The sequence below is a fragment of the Hermetia illucens genome, chromosome 2 (genome assembly GCF_905115235.1).
Source record: "Hermetia illucens chromosome 2, iHerIll2.2.curated.20191125, whole genome shotgun sequence".
NCBI classification, from domain to species: domain Eukaryota; kingdom Metazoa; phylum Arthropoda; class Insecta; order Diptera; family Stratiomyidae; genus Hermetia; species Hermetia illucens.
Window position 1 is genome coordinate 71,765,860 of NC_051850.1, and position 16,213 is coordinate 71,782,072.

The window sequence follows — 16,213 nt, forward strand, 5'->3', positions numbered from 1 at the left end:
TCAGAGGCCCTTTTTCGTGAATAGAAATCACGTGTATTAAGTTTTTGCACCACTGCTAGCTGGCATGAATAAAAGTTTCGGTCTGCATGTAGAATTATCTTACTATGCGATTAGATATCCTAAGAGCAAAGAATGATTTCGTGTTGATCGCTTGGGGGATGTCAAAATCGGATTCCGTACTTTTTCGACGTTCTCTGGAGTCCTGATGGATTTTGAGGGTCCTGGCTTTTATTTACACACACTGCCAGTATCCATAAATGTGTCCACCTATTGAACAATCGATTTCCGATCAGGAACAGGACTTGCAGCCGCGATTTTAGTTTCTTCTTCTAAATGCACGCTGACCATGATACACTTCGTTGCTCATCCTGCCGAGACAAAGAGGGAAATCTGACAGAATGGGCATATTAGAGCGATGGGTCGAGTATTTTGATGAACTGCTTAACAGCCAGAATATCGGCGAGACAGTCTGTGCAATTTATCGGCTTAAAAATCATAAGCCGCCAGGAGCCGAACTTGTTAAATATTCAAGTAACCAATTACATCAAGCGGTTACCTTCTAGGTTTGGGACAGCGAATACACGCCTGACGTCTGGAAAAAAGGCATTATCTGTCCCCTACATAAAAAGGGGGATATCACCCAGTGCAGCAATTATAGAGGTACCACGTTGGTGAGTTCCATCTAAATGATATTCTCCGCTATCTCGCTTCGCCGGATAGCCCCATACGCCCAGAACATCATTGGCCCATACCGAAGAGATTTCACTCCAGGCAAATCAGCAACAAATTAGACTTTCTCTGTCTGACAGGCGATGGAAGAACTGCTGAAATTTGATCAGTTGCACCATCTTTTCATCGACTTTAAAGTGACCTATGATTGTATAGCCAGGGTAAAACTGTACACGGCCATGAGACAATTCGGTATCCCGACTAAACAGATAAGACTGACTAGGTTGACCCTGACTAATGTGCTGGGCCCGATAAAAGCAACAGGATCACTATCAAGACCATCCGACATCAACTATGTTCTATGACAAAGGGATGCTCTACCATGCGTCCTCTTTAACCTGGTCCTGGAAAAAGCGATTCGCGATGCAGACGTAAATGCGAGGTGCACCATCCTCTTCAACAAAAACAATAAAGATAGGAAACTAGAACTTTGAGATCGTTGAAAATTTCTCTTATCTAGGGTCGAAAATCACAACCGATAGCAGCTATGACGATGAAATTCGCGCACGGTTACTGGCAGCTAATAGAGCCTATTTCAGCTTACAAAAACTATTCCGCTCGAAACGTCTCACTAGAAGAATTCTTGGCTCGGTACATGAGGATGGACGATTCCATAGTGTACATAACGACGAAATCTATCAGCGATACCACGACCGTCAGGTTGTGGATAAAATCCAGTGGGCGGGTCACCTGATCCCAGTCAGTCTATAAGGACAGTCGATTTGGTAGAAAAAGATGACGAGGCAGACCCTGCTTAAGATGGGGCAATGGCGTAACTCAGAATGCCAGGCAGCTTTTAGGGATATCGAATTAGTGGACCTCGGCTAAAAAACCGGTGTGCCTGGAGTTCCTTACTAAGGCATACCTAGACCGGATATCGGCTGTTATGCCGCTGATGACGATGTTGTTAGCAAAGTAAGTCGCCCCAGCGAACGCACGCTCTTCTCTTGTGCACTGCATGGTCATTAGTCACCTAATCGTGCATAAAATGTTAGGCTGTGCCCTTTTGAATACGCGCACCTACACTTTCATAAGATTAATGAACCTTGTATGGCGCATAATTCAAATTAGGAAGTTCCCGCGCCGCACGCTGTATAATGCAAGTAGAAAGTAAGCAGGCGTTGGAAACCAACATACTTGATGATCTTTTCAACAGTAAACCGCATCCATTTGTGCTCGATATCTCCGATCTGGCAATGATTTTACATTCTGTTGGGGGCTATCGACTGTGAATAGTTGACCAAGATAGTTTACAGAGTCGGCATCATCTTTAGGACGCCCATTTCTGAGTGATGATACCCTTCCAGCGTAAGGAATACTAAATTTTTTTATTCGACCTCAGTCTCAGTAGTAGGAGGGTCCCCCCGAAGTTTTGACTTCAGGTTCGAGTCTGACCTTACTTGTCCTCAAGCTACTGTTAGAACTCACTCGCTCTGTAGCTAGGCAATCGCACTTCCATGAATCCCACGCCTGAGTGATGTATACTTGGAATGGATCAGCAGGGGTTTGGATTTTGGGGAACACCAATTGTCCCTAAGGCCTTTCAACAATACACTGTTTAGAAAGTTCGTTTCCCAGTAGACCACCAACTGTGATACCTGGTATCTATCTTACTACCTGAAACTCACACCGTTTTTCCGTGTGAAGTTTTAATGTTTCCACGCATTTGTCCAAGGATTTCCCTATCACAAATGATGTATGCAATACAAGCTTCGGCATGATTTATTGCACTCCTTGGCTTTAATCCCTCCGTGTTTCGGTACATCGATTATGAAGCATCGTCGTTCTTCCTTGAAAAGTAGAACTAGATCGGGTCTATTGTGATTAACACTGTGGTGGGTGACTATAGTGTAGTTTAATGCTATCATTTTCCAAGGTTCTTTGCGGAGTATACTTACAGCAAGGATGGTAGGTTGGTAAGTTACACTTCAATGCGGTTTTCATGGAGAATTTTGCAGACGGAGTTACGACGACCGGTATATTTGGCACTGCTCAATATACTGCACGCATGTATTATGTGCTGGATGGTCTCCTCCTCATAATTGCATAACTTACAGCTGGAGATGGTGATTGAGGAATCATCAGGGATGTATCTTTTGTAGTTTTTTGATAGAAGCGAAGTATATTTTTGATAAGATCTCCGTGAATGGGATGTTGTTGGATCGATGTAATTGGCCAGAGGATTGCATATGTTGATCGGAATACAGAAATGGTAATGATAAGCCAGACAAGGTAAAAGATCGAAAACTCCCTTCCTGGCTAAATCGTAAAGAACCCAGTATCTTAGAATAGCCAACTACTAGAGAAATTATGGCACCGTAACACTAAGGCGGGCTTCATTCACTTTGATAGGTGTCCACTACTCGGAACGATAGATAACGACAGGAAGAGCGACGCTGCACCAAGCTGTGTATTTGAGAAACTCTACGATCCATCGATTGGTAGTGCTGGAGCGCAAATTCGCCGAGCTTGTGTTGATAGGTATAATAATTTGATGGAGGAATTCTCCATTGGCTGACAGACTTACCTTACGGTGGCCATGATCGTACCGATCTTATCGGGGTCGGGGATGAGAAACTCTGTTGGCTACGAAGATGGTCTTGCATGAGGCGATCATTCCTCTGCTTTACTAGTTACTTAGGATTCACTTTATAGTGAAATCCTAGGAGATAAAATGTTTTCTGAAATAATAAAAAACTTGTTGTTTCTTTTTCGTTGGTGTAGATATTTATTCTTGCAAATACCGATATTTCGGAACCACTTGTTCCCTTCATCAGTGCTAAAGTTTTGTTAGCACTAATGAAGCAAACAAGTGATTCCCAAAATATTGGTATTTGCAAGAATAAATATCTACACCTACGAAAAAGAAACAACAAGTTTTTTATTATTTCAGATAATTAATCGGTGGGAACACCGCATAATTACACTCAGATAAAATGTTTTGATACTGTAATAGTGATCATCGCCGGAACAATTCAGTTAGATCAGGGACTTGAAGAGTACTTCACTCGAGACCATAACGTTACACTATATGATTACAGTACCCTGTTGGACGGATTTGACTCAGTTACACATTCACAGCTGAGTCAACTGGTATCCGATACCCGATCACGGTACAAATCCCTCTGCCACCAGTGAGATGACTTTAGCCACTGAGCCATCCAGGCATTTGAAATGATATCAACAAAACTTAAACAGAGTTTTGAGCAAAGCTATAATACATAGTTGAAATGAAAACTTTAAAACCGCTTCCTTTTGCTTTACTAATTTTTAATTTGTTTGCAAATATGCCCATTTCGAAGACTAGTTATGTATTGCCTTCCTCAGCACTTGCTTTCCAAGGTGAAAAGAAGTACGAAAAATGTTATTTATATTTCTTGTCCTAAGCATGGATGAGTAATTTAAAAATTCTCTTTTACTCCTTTCTCCTGATTATTCATCTGGCTGATGAAATGGATATTCCTCCTGATTACTCGGATATTATAATTAGCTCCTCTAGTGCATGTCTTGCCCCCTTTGAAAAGTGAGAAATATTCATGGGGATGTGGTTGCCATGCCTCAAAGATGAGTGCAACCAGTATGAAATTTTCTGCCATCGACTCATCGGCAAAAGTCTCAAATTCAAAATCTATCGCAATGTGGAACGCTCTATTGCTCTCGGTAGTTCCGAATGACAGTTGACTACCTTGTTCCCTTTACATACAACAAGTGGCGACATATTGTGTTAAGTTTAAGGGGGCTCCCATGTGAATAGAGGATGCATCATTTTTTTTCGTAAAATATGGTCACGTGGGGTATCAAATGAAAGGACTCAATTAGTACTTTTCGAAACTAATTCCATATTTCATATTGGGTGAAACATAGGGGAGGCGGGGCTCAAAATATGACCCTCAAAAACTGGACAAACAGACATGTTGGGGATATACTGCAGAAATTTTGGACTAAAATTATGTAAAAATATTGGTGAGTTACAGCCCCCCAAATGGCGGCAAACACAACCCAAATTCTGTTTAGCCGATCGGTCCGTGCCACAATTATGTATTTTCATTAATAACTTATTTTTAAGCTATGAAAAATTTAAAATTTTTTTTACAACCTCGCCATTTTAATATTTAGTAAGGTAAAATAATAATTTTGGTTCGGACGATAGGGTAGGTAGACCGAATAAGAAAACTTTTGATTTCAGATTAATAACTACAAATGGAGATGTGCTTCCCAAGAGAAACCCACCTATTTTTAAAAGGGGGGGGATGCCATTTTGCATCTTGGATGTTGCTTCGCCACAAAGAGCGCCAGTTACGCTCTTATTCTTCTTGAGATAATGTTAATTATGTCATCCGCTCTGTTCTGAGAGAAGCAACCACTTTAACAGGATTTCAAAATAAGTAGTGTAGGAAACACTGCAAGATGCGGTATCTGTATTCTGCTTGGGAGTAATGATGGGCTTGTATTTCGAGGGTTGTATACTTCTCCCTATAGTACGCTAGATATTACCATGAGACGTGAAAAACTCGACTAGAATAAGGGACCATAGTAGAAGAGACCTATGTGCGGACGGGTATCACCTCCGCGAATCCAGCCACAAACTTGCAAACAAAAAGAGAATGGCGCATATACTGAAGACTTCGGGCGGTTACCGTTACGACACACTACAATACACTGTAGCAGGCAATGTGGTTTGAATTGCGCTCGCCCAAGATTACTACACTGATTTGACTCAGGTACTCATTCCCAGCTGACTCAACTGATATGCGACATCTAGTCACGATAACAAATCCATCTGCAACCAGTGAGATTTGAACCGCGACCTTCCGCTACGGACTATTTCTTGCGGATATTAATGGATTATCTATGGGACCGCTCCCTGCTTTATGAGGGGTTAGAGGCCAGAGGAGGATGGAGATCACATCCTACACCCGGACGCCGGAACGGTAGTCTGCCAAGACTCAAAATGCCAGAAGACTCGCGCGTGTACAGGTACAAAGCAGACTTGGCATATTGATGTGGCATCATCCCTCTCATTGACGAGTATGGGTATGGATGATTGCTTATGGTTTCAGTCATGTCCAGCCTTCTGTGTGGAGTAATCATTTTGACTAAAAAGTGAATCCCGATCCTGCGTTCCATGTCCAACGACGAACTGATAATAGAGTCGTAACCAATGGTTAAGCACTTTGGAGGCTGTTGCTGGAGTTTCGATCTTAGGTCGTTTGATGGCAAACGTTTGGGAGGCCTACATCTATCTGGAGGCCTGCTATATGTATGGGTTGATGTTCTTTGCAGGTGGGAGAATATCGTAAGGGCCTTGCACAATATAGAGAGAATTTTGCGGATTATGTCTGCATATTATATTCGCCGAGATACCGGAAGCTGGACGTCTCCGGTAAAAAGATTTGTGTTCGTCTTATGTAGCGAACTCTCTATACACAGTTTTCCATTCGTACATTGCTAAAAATGCAAAATATTTCTTCATTAATTGCTAAATTTCGGATATATATATGGGCATACATTCCAAAGACATTGATTTTGTGGTAGTCATTAATTATCAGGTTGTCCACAAAGTTTTCGCACAAATATTAATGTGACAATTAAAAAGCAATTAGCAGACAAACCAAAACAGCAGGTACAACATGTGATATCCCAATGGAAAGGTCAGAGTCCTAACTATAAAATGCATGGTAAATTATCCTTGAAGGATCAGTGTTGTGAAGGATATTCAAGGATAAACATGGAATTCGACAAAGTACATTTTCGTCATTGCATTTTGTACGAGTTTCAAATGGGGACGAAGGTGCCGAAGGCGATTGAAAATTTGTCGAAGGTATTCGGTGAAGGAAAGGTAAAGCGCAGGACAGTTTACGATTGGTTCGAAAAATTCTACAGCGGAGACCTGACACTTGAAGATGAACCTCGCTCAGGAAGACCCTATACGATTGACGACGATATTCTGCGCAACAAACTGGAAGCGAATCCTTTTCTTTCGACACGTGTGCTTGCAGAGGATCTCGGTGTATCAAAATCAGGAGTAGCAGTAGCCATTACGCGTCTTGGATATGTTTTGAAAAGCACAAAGTGGGTACCGCACGAACTGACTGAGCGAAATCTGGCCGATAGAGTGAGAATTTGCTCCGCTAACCTTTTACGGAACGAAAACGACCCTTTTTTGAATCGATTGGTAACTGGCGATGAGAAATGGATTGTGTACGAAAACGTAGCGAAGAAACGAGCCTACACTCATCGAGATCAACTGGACCCGGTTGATAGCAAAGCCGTCTATTCATCAGCAGAAGCGAATGCTCAGTATGTGGTGGGACGTTCGTGGCCCCATACACTACGAGCTTTTGGGACCAAACGAGACCATTACCGCCGATAAGTACTGCGAGCAGCTCGACAGATTAAACACCCAGCTACGTTCGAAACGACCAGCATTGGTCAACAGGCGAAATATTGTCTTTCATCATGATAACGCCCGGCCGCATACATCTTTAACTACTCAGCGAAAATTGAGTGAGCTTGGCTGGGAAGTTTTGAGTCATCCTGCGTATAGTCCCGACCTTGCTCCTTCTGATTACCATTTGTTCAGGTCTATCCAACATTTTCTGGATGGTAAAAAAATGACTTCTGAAGCTGACCTCCAAAGTGCACTTCGCACGTACTTTGAGGGGAAGGGGGAAGAGTTTTATAGAGGGGGGATTTTGAAGTTGCCCGATAGATGCAGGGAAGTCGTATCTAATGGAGGCAATTATATATTAGATTAAATAATTAAAGGTTTTTATAAACTTATCTGCTGAATTCTGTCTTTGATTTGTGCGAAAACTTTGTGGACAACCTGATAATTCATACTGATATACAAATAACTAAAAAAGCTAAAAAAGGGTAACTGAAAAGTCCCCATGGACCCCACCGTTCATATGCGTGAAATTCACTTTACATGATAATGACGTCATACATGTCTAAGAATGCAATAAATGTGTGTAAAATGCAAAAATCTGAACGCCCATAACTTTGTTAATAACATTTCGATTTCATTCAAACTTTCCAAAGTTACACCTTATATTATCCCTTATACTAATGCCAAATCTTGTCCTTTTAAAATAAAATCAAATTTCTAAAATATAGTAATGTATTTATTCGAGCAGGTATCGGAATAAGAGGCGTATCTTGAGGCGTACATTTCGTATAGATCCATTGTGAAGGAGGGATTTTTCGATTGGATAGGTTCTGAGAACGAGTTCTGCTTCACTTTCAGGGCACACACTCACTCACTTCCCTATGATTCACCCAATATCAGGAATGAGATCATTCTGCCGGAAATCAGATTTTCCTCTTTGTGTGGGCAGGATGAGCCGGTGGTGGTGTATAACGCTTCACCCTGCTGACTTTTTTATTAAACTCCCGCGCCTGATGTGGCTACTCCCTGTATTTCTCGAAGTGACAGACTTGTTGGTTCTCCAAGGTTTCCTATTTCGGTCTTGAAGTCGCTTTTCCACTTGATGGAGTTCCTCATAAGGGCCGGAGTTTGGGTCATTTCTCATCGAATTTTGCAAATATTCAGGGTAATTTTAGTTGGTACTGATGGCATAACTGAACTATTGAAGGCTCTTCTGCTCGCGATAGATCCAACGCCAGCCATAATATCAATATCGTTAGCATAGACCGGTAGCTGAGTGGACTTGAAGAAGATTGTGTCTCTCGAATTAACATCAAAATCGCGGACCACTTTTTCCAGGGCCAGGTTAAAGAGGATGCACGGTGGAGCATCTCCTTATCTTAGACCGTTGTTGTTGTTGAATGATCTTGAGAGTGATCTTGATGCTTTTATCTGAGCTCGCACATAGTTCAGGGTCTGTCTTGTCAGTTTAGTCGGGATATCGAATTCTTTCATGGCCGTGTACAGTTTTACTTGCTATCACAGACGGCTTTTAGCCAATTCGCTAAAAGTATGTATGATAGCTGTAATTCCATCGGTTTCTGACGACTTACAGGTTTTAAGCTGATGGATTGAACCGACTGTTTCTTCCATGCTTGGTGGTAAGAGCATTTGTTCGTCGTCTTTCGCCAATATTTTTGTTGTTTAACAATTCCTCAAGGGTACCATACCAGAATGCTCAACGCAAATAAATGCCACGAATTTCCTCATATTTGACGTGATCGTAGCAAGTAATGTCGCAAATCTACTGTAAAATCTGCATTCCATAACTACAAGATCCCATTGTCAGTACTCGAAACGATAGAGGTTGATATGAAGATTGTCTAGTCTAGTCTAAATTTGAAGTGGTGTATAGCATACTGGTCCATTATCCTAAGGTTCGGCGAATCGCTTTAGGTCAAGTTTGTTTTGAGATGCTAGGAACATATGGACTGTTGGTGTTCTGGATGACAGAGTCTGGGACAAAAATAACGAGCAGTTTCCAAATGGATGGATTTCCTGTCATATTGTATAACTAGGACCAAACCAAGAATTTGAAACTAGGTTGAAAGCGGCAAACAATATAAAAATAAATTCAGCAGCTGACGTATTTAGAGGAATCGAAATTATATTTGAAAGTAAGCAAACGAATTTCTCGACTTTTGCTTTTAATGACTTGAAATAACCTTTATTAAAATCGTTTCAACATTTGTCTGTCCATCAGTCCATTTGTCCGCTTATCCGTCAGTCCGTTTGTATGTCACACCCGATCTACTCGGAACCGGGTTAACCTTTAGCCACGAAATTTGAATATAACATGTGGTCTGTATCTCCCTTTAGAGACAAGAGTGGCATCATTTTGCGTTGGGATTAATCCTCATATATGCGAAACAGGGACTAAAAATTGTTTCCACGGAATATGGTCATGTGGGATTTATTAAATGAAAGGACTTAATAAGTACTTTCCAAAACTTATCTTGTATATTGGGTTAAATAGATTAGAGTGAGGACTCAAAATGTTTGTTCCGAAAAGTGAAAGCTATCCAATCCAAAAAAAAAATCAGCATCTATCTATCTATATGAAATCTAGGCTTCAAAATATATCCCATACTGATATCTGTACAACTAATATTAATAGTAAGTAGCATATATCTTAAAAGTTCAAAATTTTTCATCGACATAAGCGATAATGTAAGAAACTATTCTTTAAAGTTTGAAGGCAATCCAACTATTACTAACAAAGTTGTAGAAGTTCACAAGTTTTATGTTTCACTTGAATTCGTTGTACTCAAAGGCGTGTACATTATCATTATATAAAGTGAACTCACATGAACACGGGGCGAATTTTAGTTGTCCTTTCTTGGTACTTTTTAGTTGTTCGTATATCAGTATCAATTACTCGAGATAGTCATATGCATATGTATATGTTAGTAAAGTTTACGCATAATGTCCCATCCAGATGGATGTAAATATATTAACGTCAGCACTAGCCGTATTTAACTTTTGTAGTCATATATGCTATGCCGCATAGGGTAAAGTGGAGATATTCAGGTGTGTGCTATCAATTTAGATAAGTTTGTCCGGACTTACATATGTATACATCAGTATGCGGTAATAGAAAATGTGTGTTTGCCTGTCTTTAATACGTATATACATATATCTGAAAATTCGGGAAAATATATTAAGAAAAAGAAAACGAGCAAAGAAGGTTCCTCACCTAAGAGAAACACAAAACTTTTATACTCGAAACGCCCAACTTCCGGTATTCCGACTTGTTATTGCAAAGGTTAATTTTCGAAAATGTAATTTAAGTGGAGAAAGTTTCTTTCATGGCAAAAATGTTCAATAATAGATAACCATTCATACTCACAAATACAAAATTTCGAGTCTATTTACCTTAACTTTCAAATTCGAAAAAAAAAATTCTTTGACGGTCGAAATGTAAAGAAGAATCCTGATTTACTTTGGGCTCAGTAAGGAAGTATAGGCCATTATTTCCAAACAAATAGTTGAGGAAATTAGTACTGAAATCCTCTAGTATAAAGGCATTATTGGAAATGCATTCTCAATTCGCAAACGCAAAAAGCACAGAAGGGTGTTTTTCTGTCTGCAATAAACAGGACCCAAAAACCAATCAAGTCTAGTCTAGTTAGGCTTCCAAAAGTTGCGAACACATTCATATCCAAATGAAGCTCCAGGTAATGTGACTGCTCTTCCTAGGAAAGATCAGAGAGGCACCACTGAAGCATGGATAAGCAAAAGACAAGTCGGGAAATCGAAAGCTGGGCGCTTCAGGTACGAAAGGTTTGTTTGCTTTTTCTGTGAAAAATATTTAAGTGTAGGACTATCTTATTTGTACGTAGCCCGTTATGTATATGCATTTAGCATGTCTGACTACCCACTTTAGTATGATATTGATATTAAGTTGCAGTAAATTTACACGTCCGGATAGCTGAGTGGTTAGAGGCTATCGTACGAAAGGTCGCGGTTCAAATCTCACTGGTGGCAGTGGAATTTGTATTGTGATTTGACGTCGGATACCAGTCGACTCAGCTGTGAATGAGCCAAAATCAGGGTAATAATCTCGAGCGAGCGCAATGCTGACCACATTGCCTCCTAGTGTACCGTTACGGTCTTGAATGAAGTGCTCTAACACACTTCAAGGCCCTGATCCAACATGGATTGTTACGCCAACGATTATTATTATTATAAATTTACACGGTAAAGTCAATTCTGAGCTACTGTAACTCTGTTGCTAATAGTATGATTTTGATCAAACTTGGGGATAAAATGCTTCATATTCTATTTTATACTACCACCAACTTTCAAAACGGTGGGATAAGCAGGGTTTTACTCAATTCCCCAAAAATATGGTAATATACTATTATTAACTTAATTTGAACAGATATCGATATGGAGAGTACTTTGAGGCCTGGGCACCATATAGAGGCAGCTCCACGTTTTTTTTCAGATCTTTTGATTAGGTAGTAGAGAATGGGTCCGTTAAAGAAATCATCAATTTCCACCCCTCCCACTCCCCACCTTTTCAATAAATCTTAAAACAAAGGCCGGCTTCGAAAAGTACTAATCGAGACCTTTCATTCGGTACCCCACATGACTATAGAAGGATGTCACCCTCTGAATGTCTGGCCATTCACAGTTCCCACCTTCTCACCAAATTTCGTGTCAACCGGTATAGCCGTTTCTGAGAAAAGTGCGTGTGACAGACAGACAGATATTGAACTGACTTTAATAAGGTTTTGTTTTGCAAAATTATAGAAAAAGAACAGTTGGTGTCATTAAATACAAAAAGGTAAAGACTTCCGGTGTTTTCACTGTAAATGGATAATATAGATTGAGGCCGAAGTCACGTAATATTTACATGGGAATTCATTTTTACTGTTAGTAGTTGTTCAAGCAAGCACGCTCAATAAAAGAGGAAAGGACTTGTTAATGGACCTTCAAACGTTATAGAAGGTCCACGTTTACGAATTGTTCCATTAGCAATCATTTGGTGAACTTCATAAGTTCACCAGAAATCTCAACGCAGAGTTTATGGTGAAATTATAGCTGAAGACATTTTTGAAGGCCGCCAGATCGTTGCATGGGACGAACTCCCGCGAATAGATTTTGCAAGAGGGTGACGACCGTAAACATTGTAACCAATGGAAAATGAGATTTCCACTTTAAATTGACCTGTTCAAAGTGTGTGTTGATGAAGCTTAAGTTAAAAGACAAAATGACAAAGATCCCCCGACATAAGCAAGCGTTCAAAAGAATATGGAGACAGTTAAGTGTGATTATGCAAAATCTTGTGCAAATTATGCAGAAAAGATGTGAAGCCATCATCCATAACGAAGAAAAGTGATATTAATGACTTCCGTAAATTGGAGGCCTTGGAAAGTTTCATTATGCACAAGATACATTAATGGTGATTTATGAAACATCAGCAGCGCCTTTTTGGCTTTTGGGTTAATTAGGTAAGTGATTAAATTAACTAGCAATTAAGTTCTAGATCTAGATATTTCACAGGCAAGGTCCATAAGGAGTTCAGACTTAAACTCACAAAACTGATCCTCGAAATACCGGTATATAAGCAATAAAAAATTTTTATTCAGCATTTAAAAACAGCCTTTTTCTTTTTAGTTTTTTTCCCCATCACCCTTTTAAAGAGTAAGTACAAATGTCGACTCAAATATTCTTAAATGCGAAATACTCAACACCTTTAATAACTGAAGCGCTGAGTCTCTGGATTTTTACTTGCTTTATTCTAATTTTCACCGTACATTATTATTGAACACACTGTAATTATTAACTTCGACTAGTATTTCCACTTAAACCTTATATATATGATACATAAATTTATAACTACTGTTGCTCGCAGTGGGTAAAAGCCTGGCAGAGGAAAATGTTTCCTACAATGTTCATTGTCATACTGAACTTGAATTCATTTGGGCTAGTATACTAATACTACTTTCAACATGTGAAATATGATATTATTTGCATGAAATAAAATTTAGTACTTATTTGGTTTTCAAAAATACATCAGATAAGCTTTAATGAAATTTGAAACTAAGACGTGAAAGAAAACACTCAACGTTTTGGCAGTAATTGTGCATTCAATGCATGGGAAGTTTGCAATTCAGTTAAATTTTTAATTCATGCTGTTTGTAATTTGGTCGAAATGTTTGATTAAAGCTGGAACAAAAAGTATGTTTTATAAATAGAATGTCTGACGCTAAAAAATGTACTCTACCTCTATGTATGCCGCCTCCTCCTATTGAGCGGGAATTTAAAACATTCAACGTGTATAAGCAAACGAATTGGAATTGGAAAATATTAAATAGACTTTCTAAATTACAAACAACAGAAGTACGGAACAACATCAAGAGTGCCTGTACTTTGAATGTGATACAATTTTAATGCAATCGCCAAACGGAATTTAAAATTTTCGTTTCATTGAAAAGTATTCTCCCGAAAAGAAAAATAATTCAAGTAGTGCATATATTTAATCAATCACCACTGTATCAAGCACTGATGCCATTTATGAAAATCCAATGTAACTTTATGGAAACAACGGAGACGCAACGCCATTTATTAACGAATTTGTGACATTGATATTCTTGATACATTTTTTTATCGAAATATAATCAGGCAAAGTATATTCATGTACATGCGTGAACCTCTTCAGAAGAAATTTGGGATGTTGTTTGAATGCAGTATTTTTTAATTATACAGATATTGTATTGTTTTATTTTGTTTCTTTTCTCAAAAATATAAGCACTACAAGCGTATCACATTTAAGCCAGGCCTATGTAGCCGATAAAATTTATTTTCCATACCAAGTTTCTTATTGAATTGCCGTTGTCATGTGATTGAATTGCCTAAAAACGCACCTCAAAGTTGCTCGTGCATCCTTGTTCAAAATTCATGAATAATGCACAATATTTTGATCCATTCAACATTCATCTTCATTGAGATGTAATTGCGAACAATCTTGCGCGTCAATTAACTTTGTTTACTTTTATTTAGTTCTTGTGCACTACAGCACTTTTATAGTATATTTATTGGAACTTTTGTTATGGCGATGTTTTCATAATATAGCTGTTCGTGAATAATTTGGAGTTGTTGAAGTTGAACTCACAAACTAAACGAACATGAATTTGTTTTATGATTATTCCAGCTTCGCTCCGTATTTAGGACTGTGCACTCTATGACTCTTAATCTTTCGAGCTTGCTCACTATACACACTTGGTAACCAAAAATATTGCGTAGTCAATCAATATTCAGAATCACAATACATGTAAGTGAAGGTTGTTCAGTAGCTCTTTAATCTTTTCGGCGGTGTAGGTATCTTAAAATTGCGCTAGGTGTTTTTAGATACCAAAACTGCTTTCCCATCAACCTCACACTCAATGTTAAGTCTGGAATAAACATGATTAAAAGAATAATAATATAAATATTCAATCATTCGAAACTAAAGCTAAACAACACTAAAACAGAGATTACTACAAACTTCTGCTTGATTGGCCCGATTTGCTAATGTACATATTTTCGATATGCGAAAACTCCATTTAACATTTGAATAAATGAAGCCCTTTCAAAGAAGAAAGGTTAGGGAAAAGGTATTAGATACTTTCATTCTAAAGGAAGCCGGCCGCTGAATGACTCAAATTCGAAAGGTTGTCATGTATTTCAACTCAAAACTTATAATCCAGTCATTAAAGCTCTCAACCTCGCAATTCTTTGAGTCAAGACCGAATGAAATGAAATGTTGGATGGGGATAGAGGGTGGCATAAGATTCAAAAGTTATATAGCGCCGATGTGCGCCTTCGCCACATTTTTTCCAAATAACCACAGAAATCGATTAAATGGTCGATTCTAAGCATGCTGTTTGTGAAAATTTTTCGTACAACTACTAGTTTTCCAGTTATTCGTATTCAAACATGTCGCTTTTTCATAGAAAAAATGCAGGTTTTTTAACGGTTTTTTGCAAATTACTCGAAAACCATGCATTTCATGATATTATACAGAAACAAGGCATATTTAATAACAAAAAGAGTAAACCTTTTTATTTTTTATGTATGGGCAATATGGACAGAGTTACGACTCGTCAAGGTTAAGTAACACAAAATCAGTAAGAGAGAAAAGGTGACTCATTGGGCGCGACCGGGAAGCACAGGGTGCGGCAGCATAACTTCCTTTTTTAAAATGCGCGCCACTCAGTTAGTTGATGTCATAGCGGAGCGCTAGTGGTCTCGTTCAAGAGGGGAAGTAAGTATTTACAGTAGTAAAGTTTTGTCCCGACACGGTTCAGTCGCCATCATGTGTTGGAATAGTGAGGAGCGTGCCTTTGCCGTTGAGGTTTACTTTTCAAGCGGATGTTCGGTTATTGCAACACAGCGTGCATTTCGGAATTGCTTTAATTTAGCCCCGTTGGCTCCCGTCCCAGACCGCAAATCAATTGTTACATGGGTCACTACATTCAGACAAACTGCAAGTGCGGCAAAAGGAAGAACTGGAGTCCCTCGGCCCGAGATCACCTGAGAACACTGAAGCAGTGAGAGCGTCAATGTTGCGATCGCCACGGCGTTCTGCGCGCAAACACGCATCTGCCTTTGGACTATCCGATCGTTCTGTGAAAAGAATTCTTCGTGATGATCTTCATTTTCATCCCTATAAGATGGCGATAGTGGAGGAACTTTCAGAACGTGACTTCAATTCTCGGATGAATGCGTGTGAGCTTCTTCTTGATGTCGTTCCCGAGGTTGCTATTGTTTTTTTTTTAGCGATGAAGCCCATTTTCATTTGTGTGAGTCGGTTAACAAACAAAACATGCGCTGCTGGGCTGACACCAACCTTCGAGAATTGCATCAAAAGCCTTTGCATTCACCCAAAGTCACAGTGTGGTGTGCAATTTGCTCAGCTGGAATTATTGGTCCCTGGTTTTTTGAGGAAAATGAGGTTACAGTGACAGTGAATTCGGACCGGTATGTAAACATGCTACAGAATTTTTTTTCCCACGGCTAGAAAATTTGGATTTGGGGGACACTTGGTTCCAACAAGACGGTGAA

The 16,213-nt window shown here is 39.3% G+C and overlaps 1 protein-coding gene across 16 annotated transcripts in view; it reads right to left on the minus strand.

Annotated features, from left to right (window-relative positions):
* LOC119648834 (CUGBP Elav-like family member 4) overlaps nucleotides 1–16,213 on the minus strand; it is a 666,752-nt gene that overhangs the window by 507,247 nt on the left and 143,292 nt on the right. For 10 of the 16 annotated variants that reach the window (XR_005249062.1, XM_038050698.1, XM_038050701.1 and 7 more), the window contains one exon: nucleotides 13,395–14,562. The exons of 3 other annotated variants lie outside the window; for them this stretch is intronic. Coding sequence is in view for 9 of the 13 variants with exons in the window: in XM_038050698.1 (XP_037906626.1) it covers nucleotides 13,395–13,524 (130 nt within the window). In the remaining 4 variants the exon portion in view is untranslated. The remainder of the gene's footprint in view (nucleotides 1–13,394; nucleotides 14,563–16,213) is intronic. 3 more of the 16 variants (XM_038050710.1, XM_038050711.1, XM_038050709.1) reach the window with 3 other exon arrangements.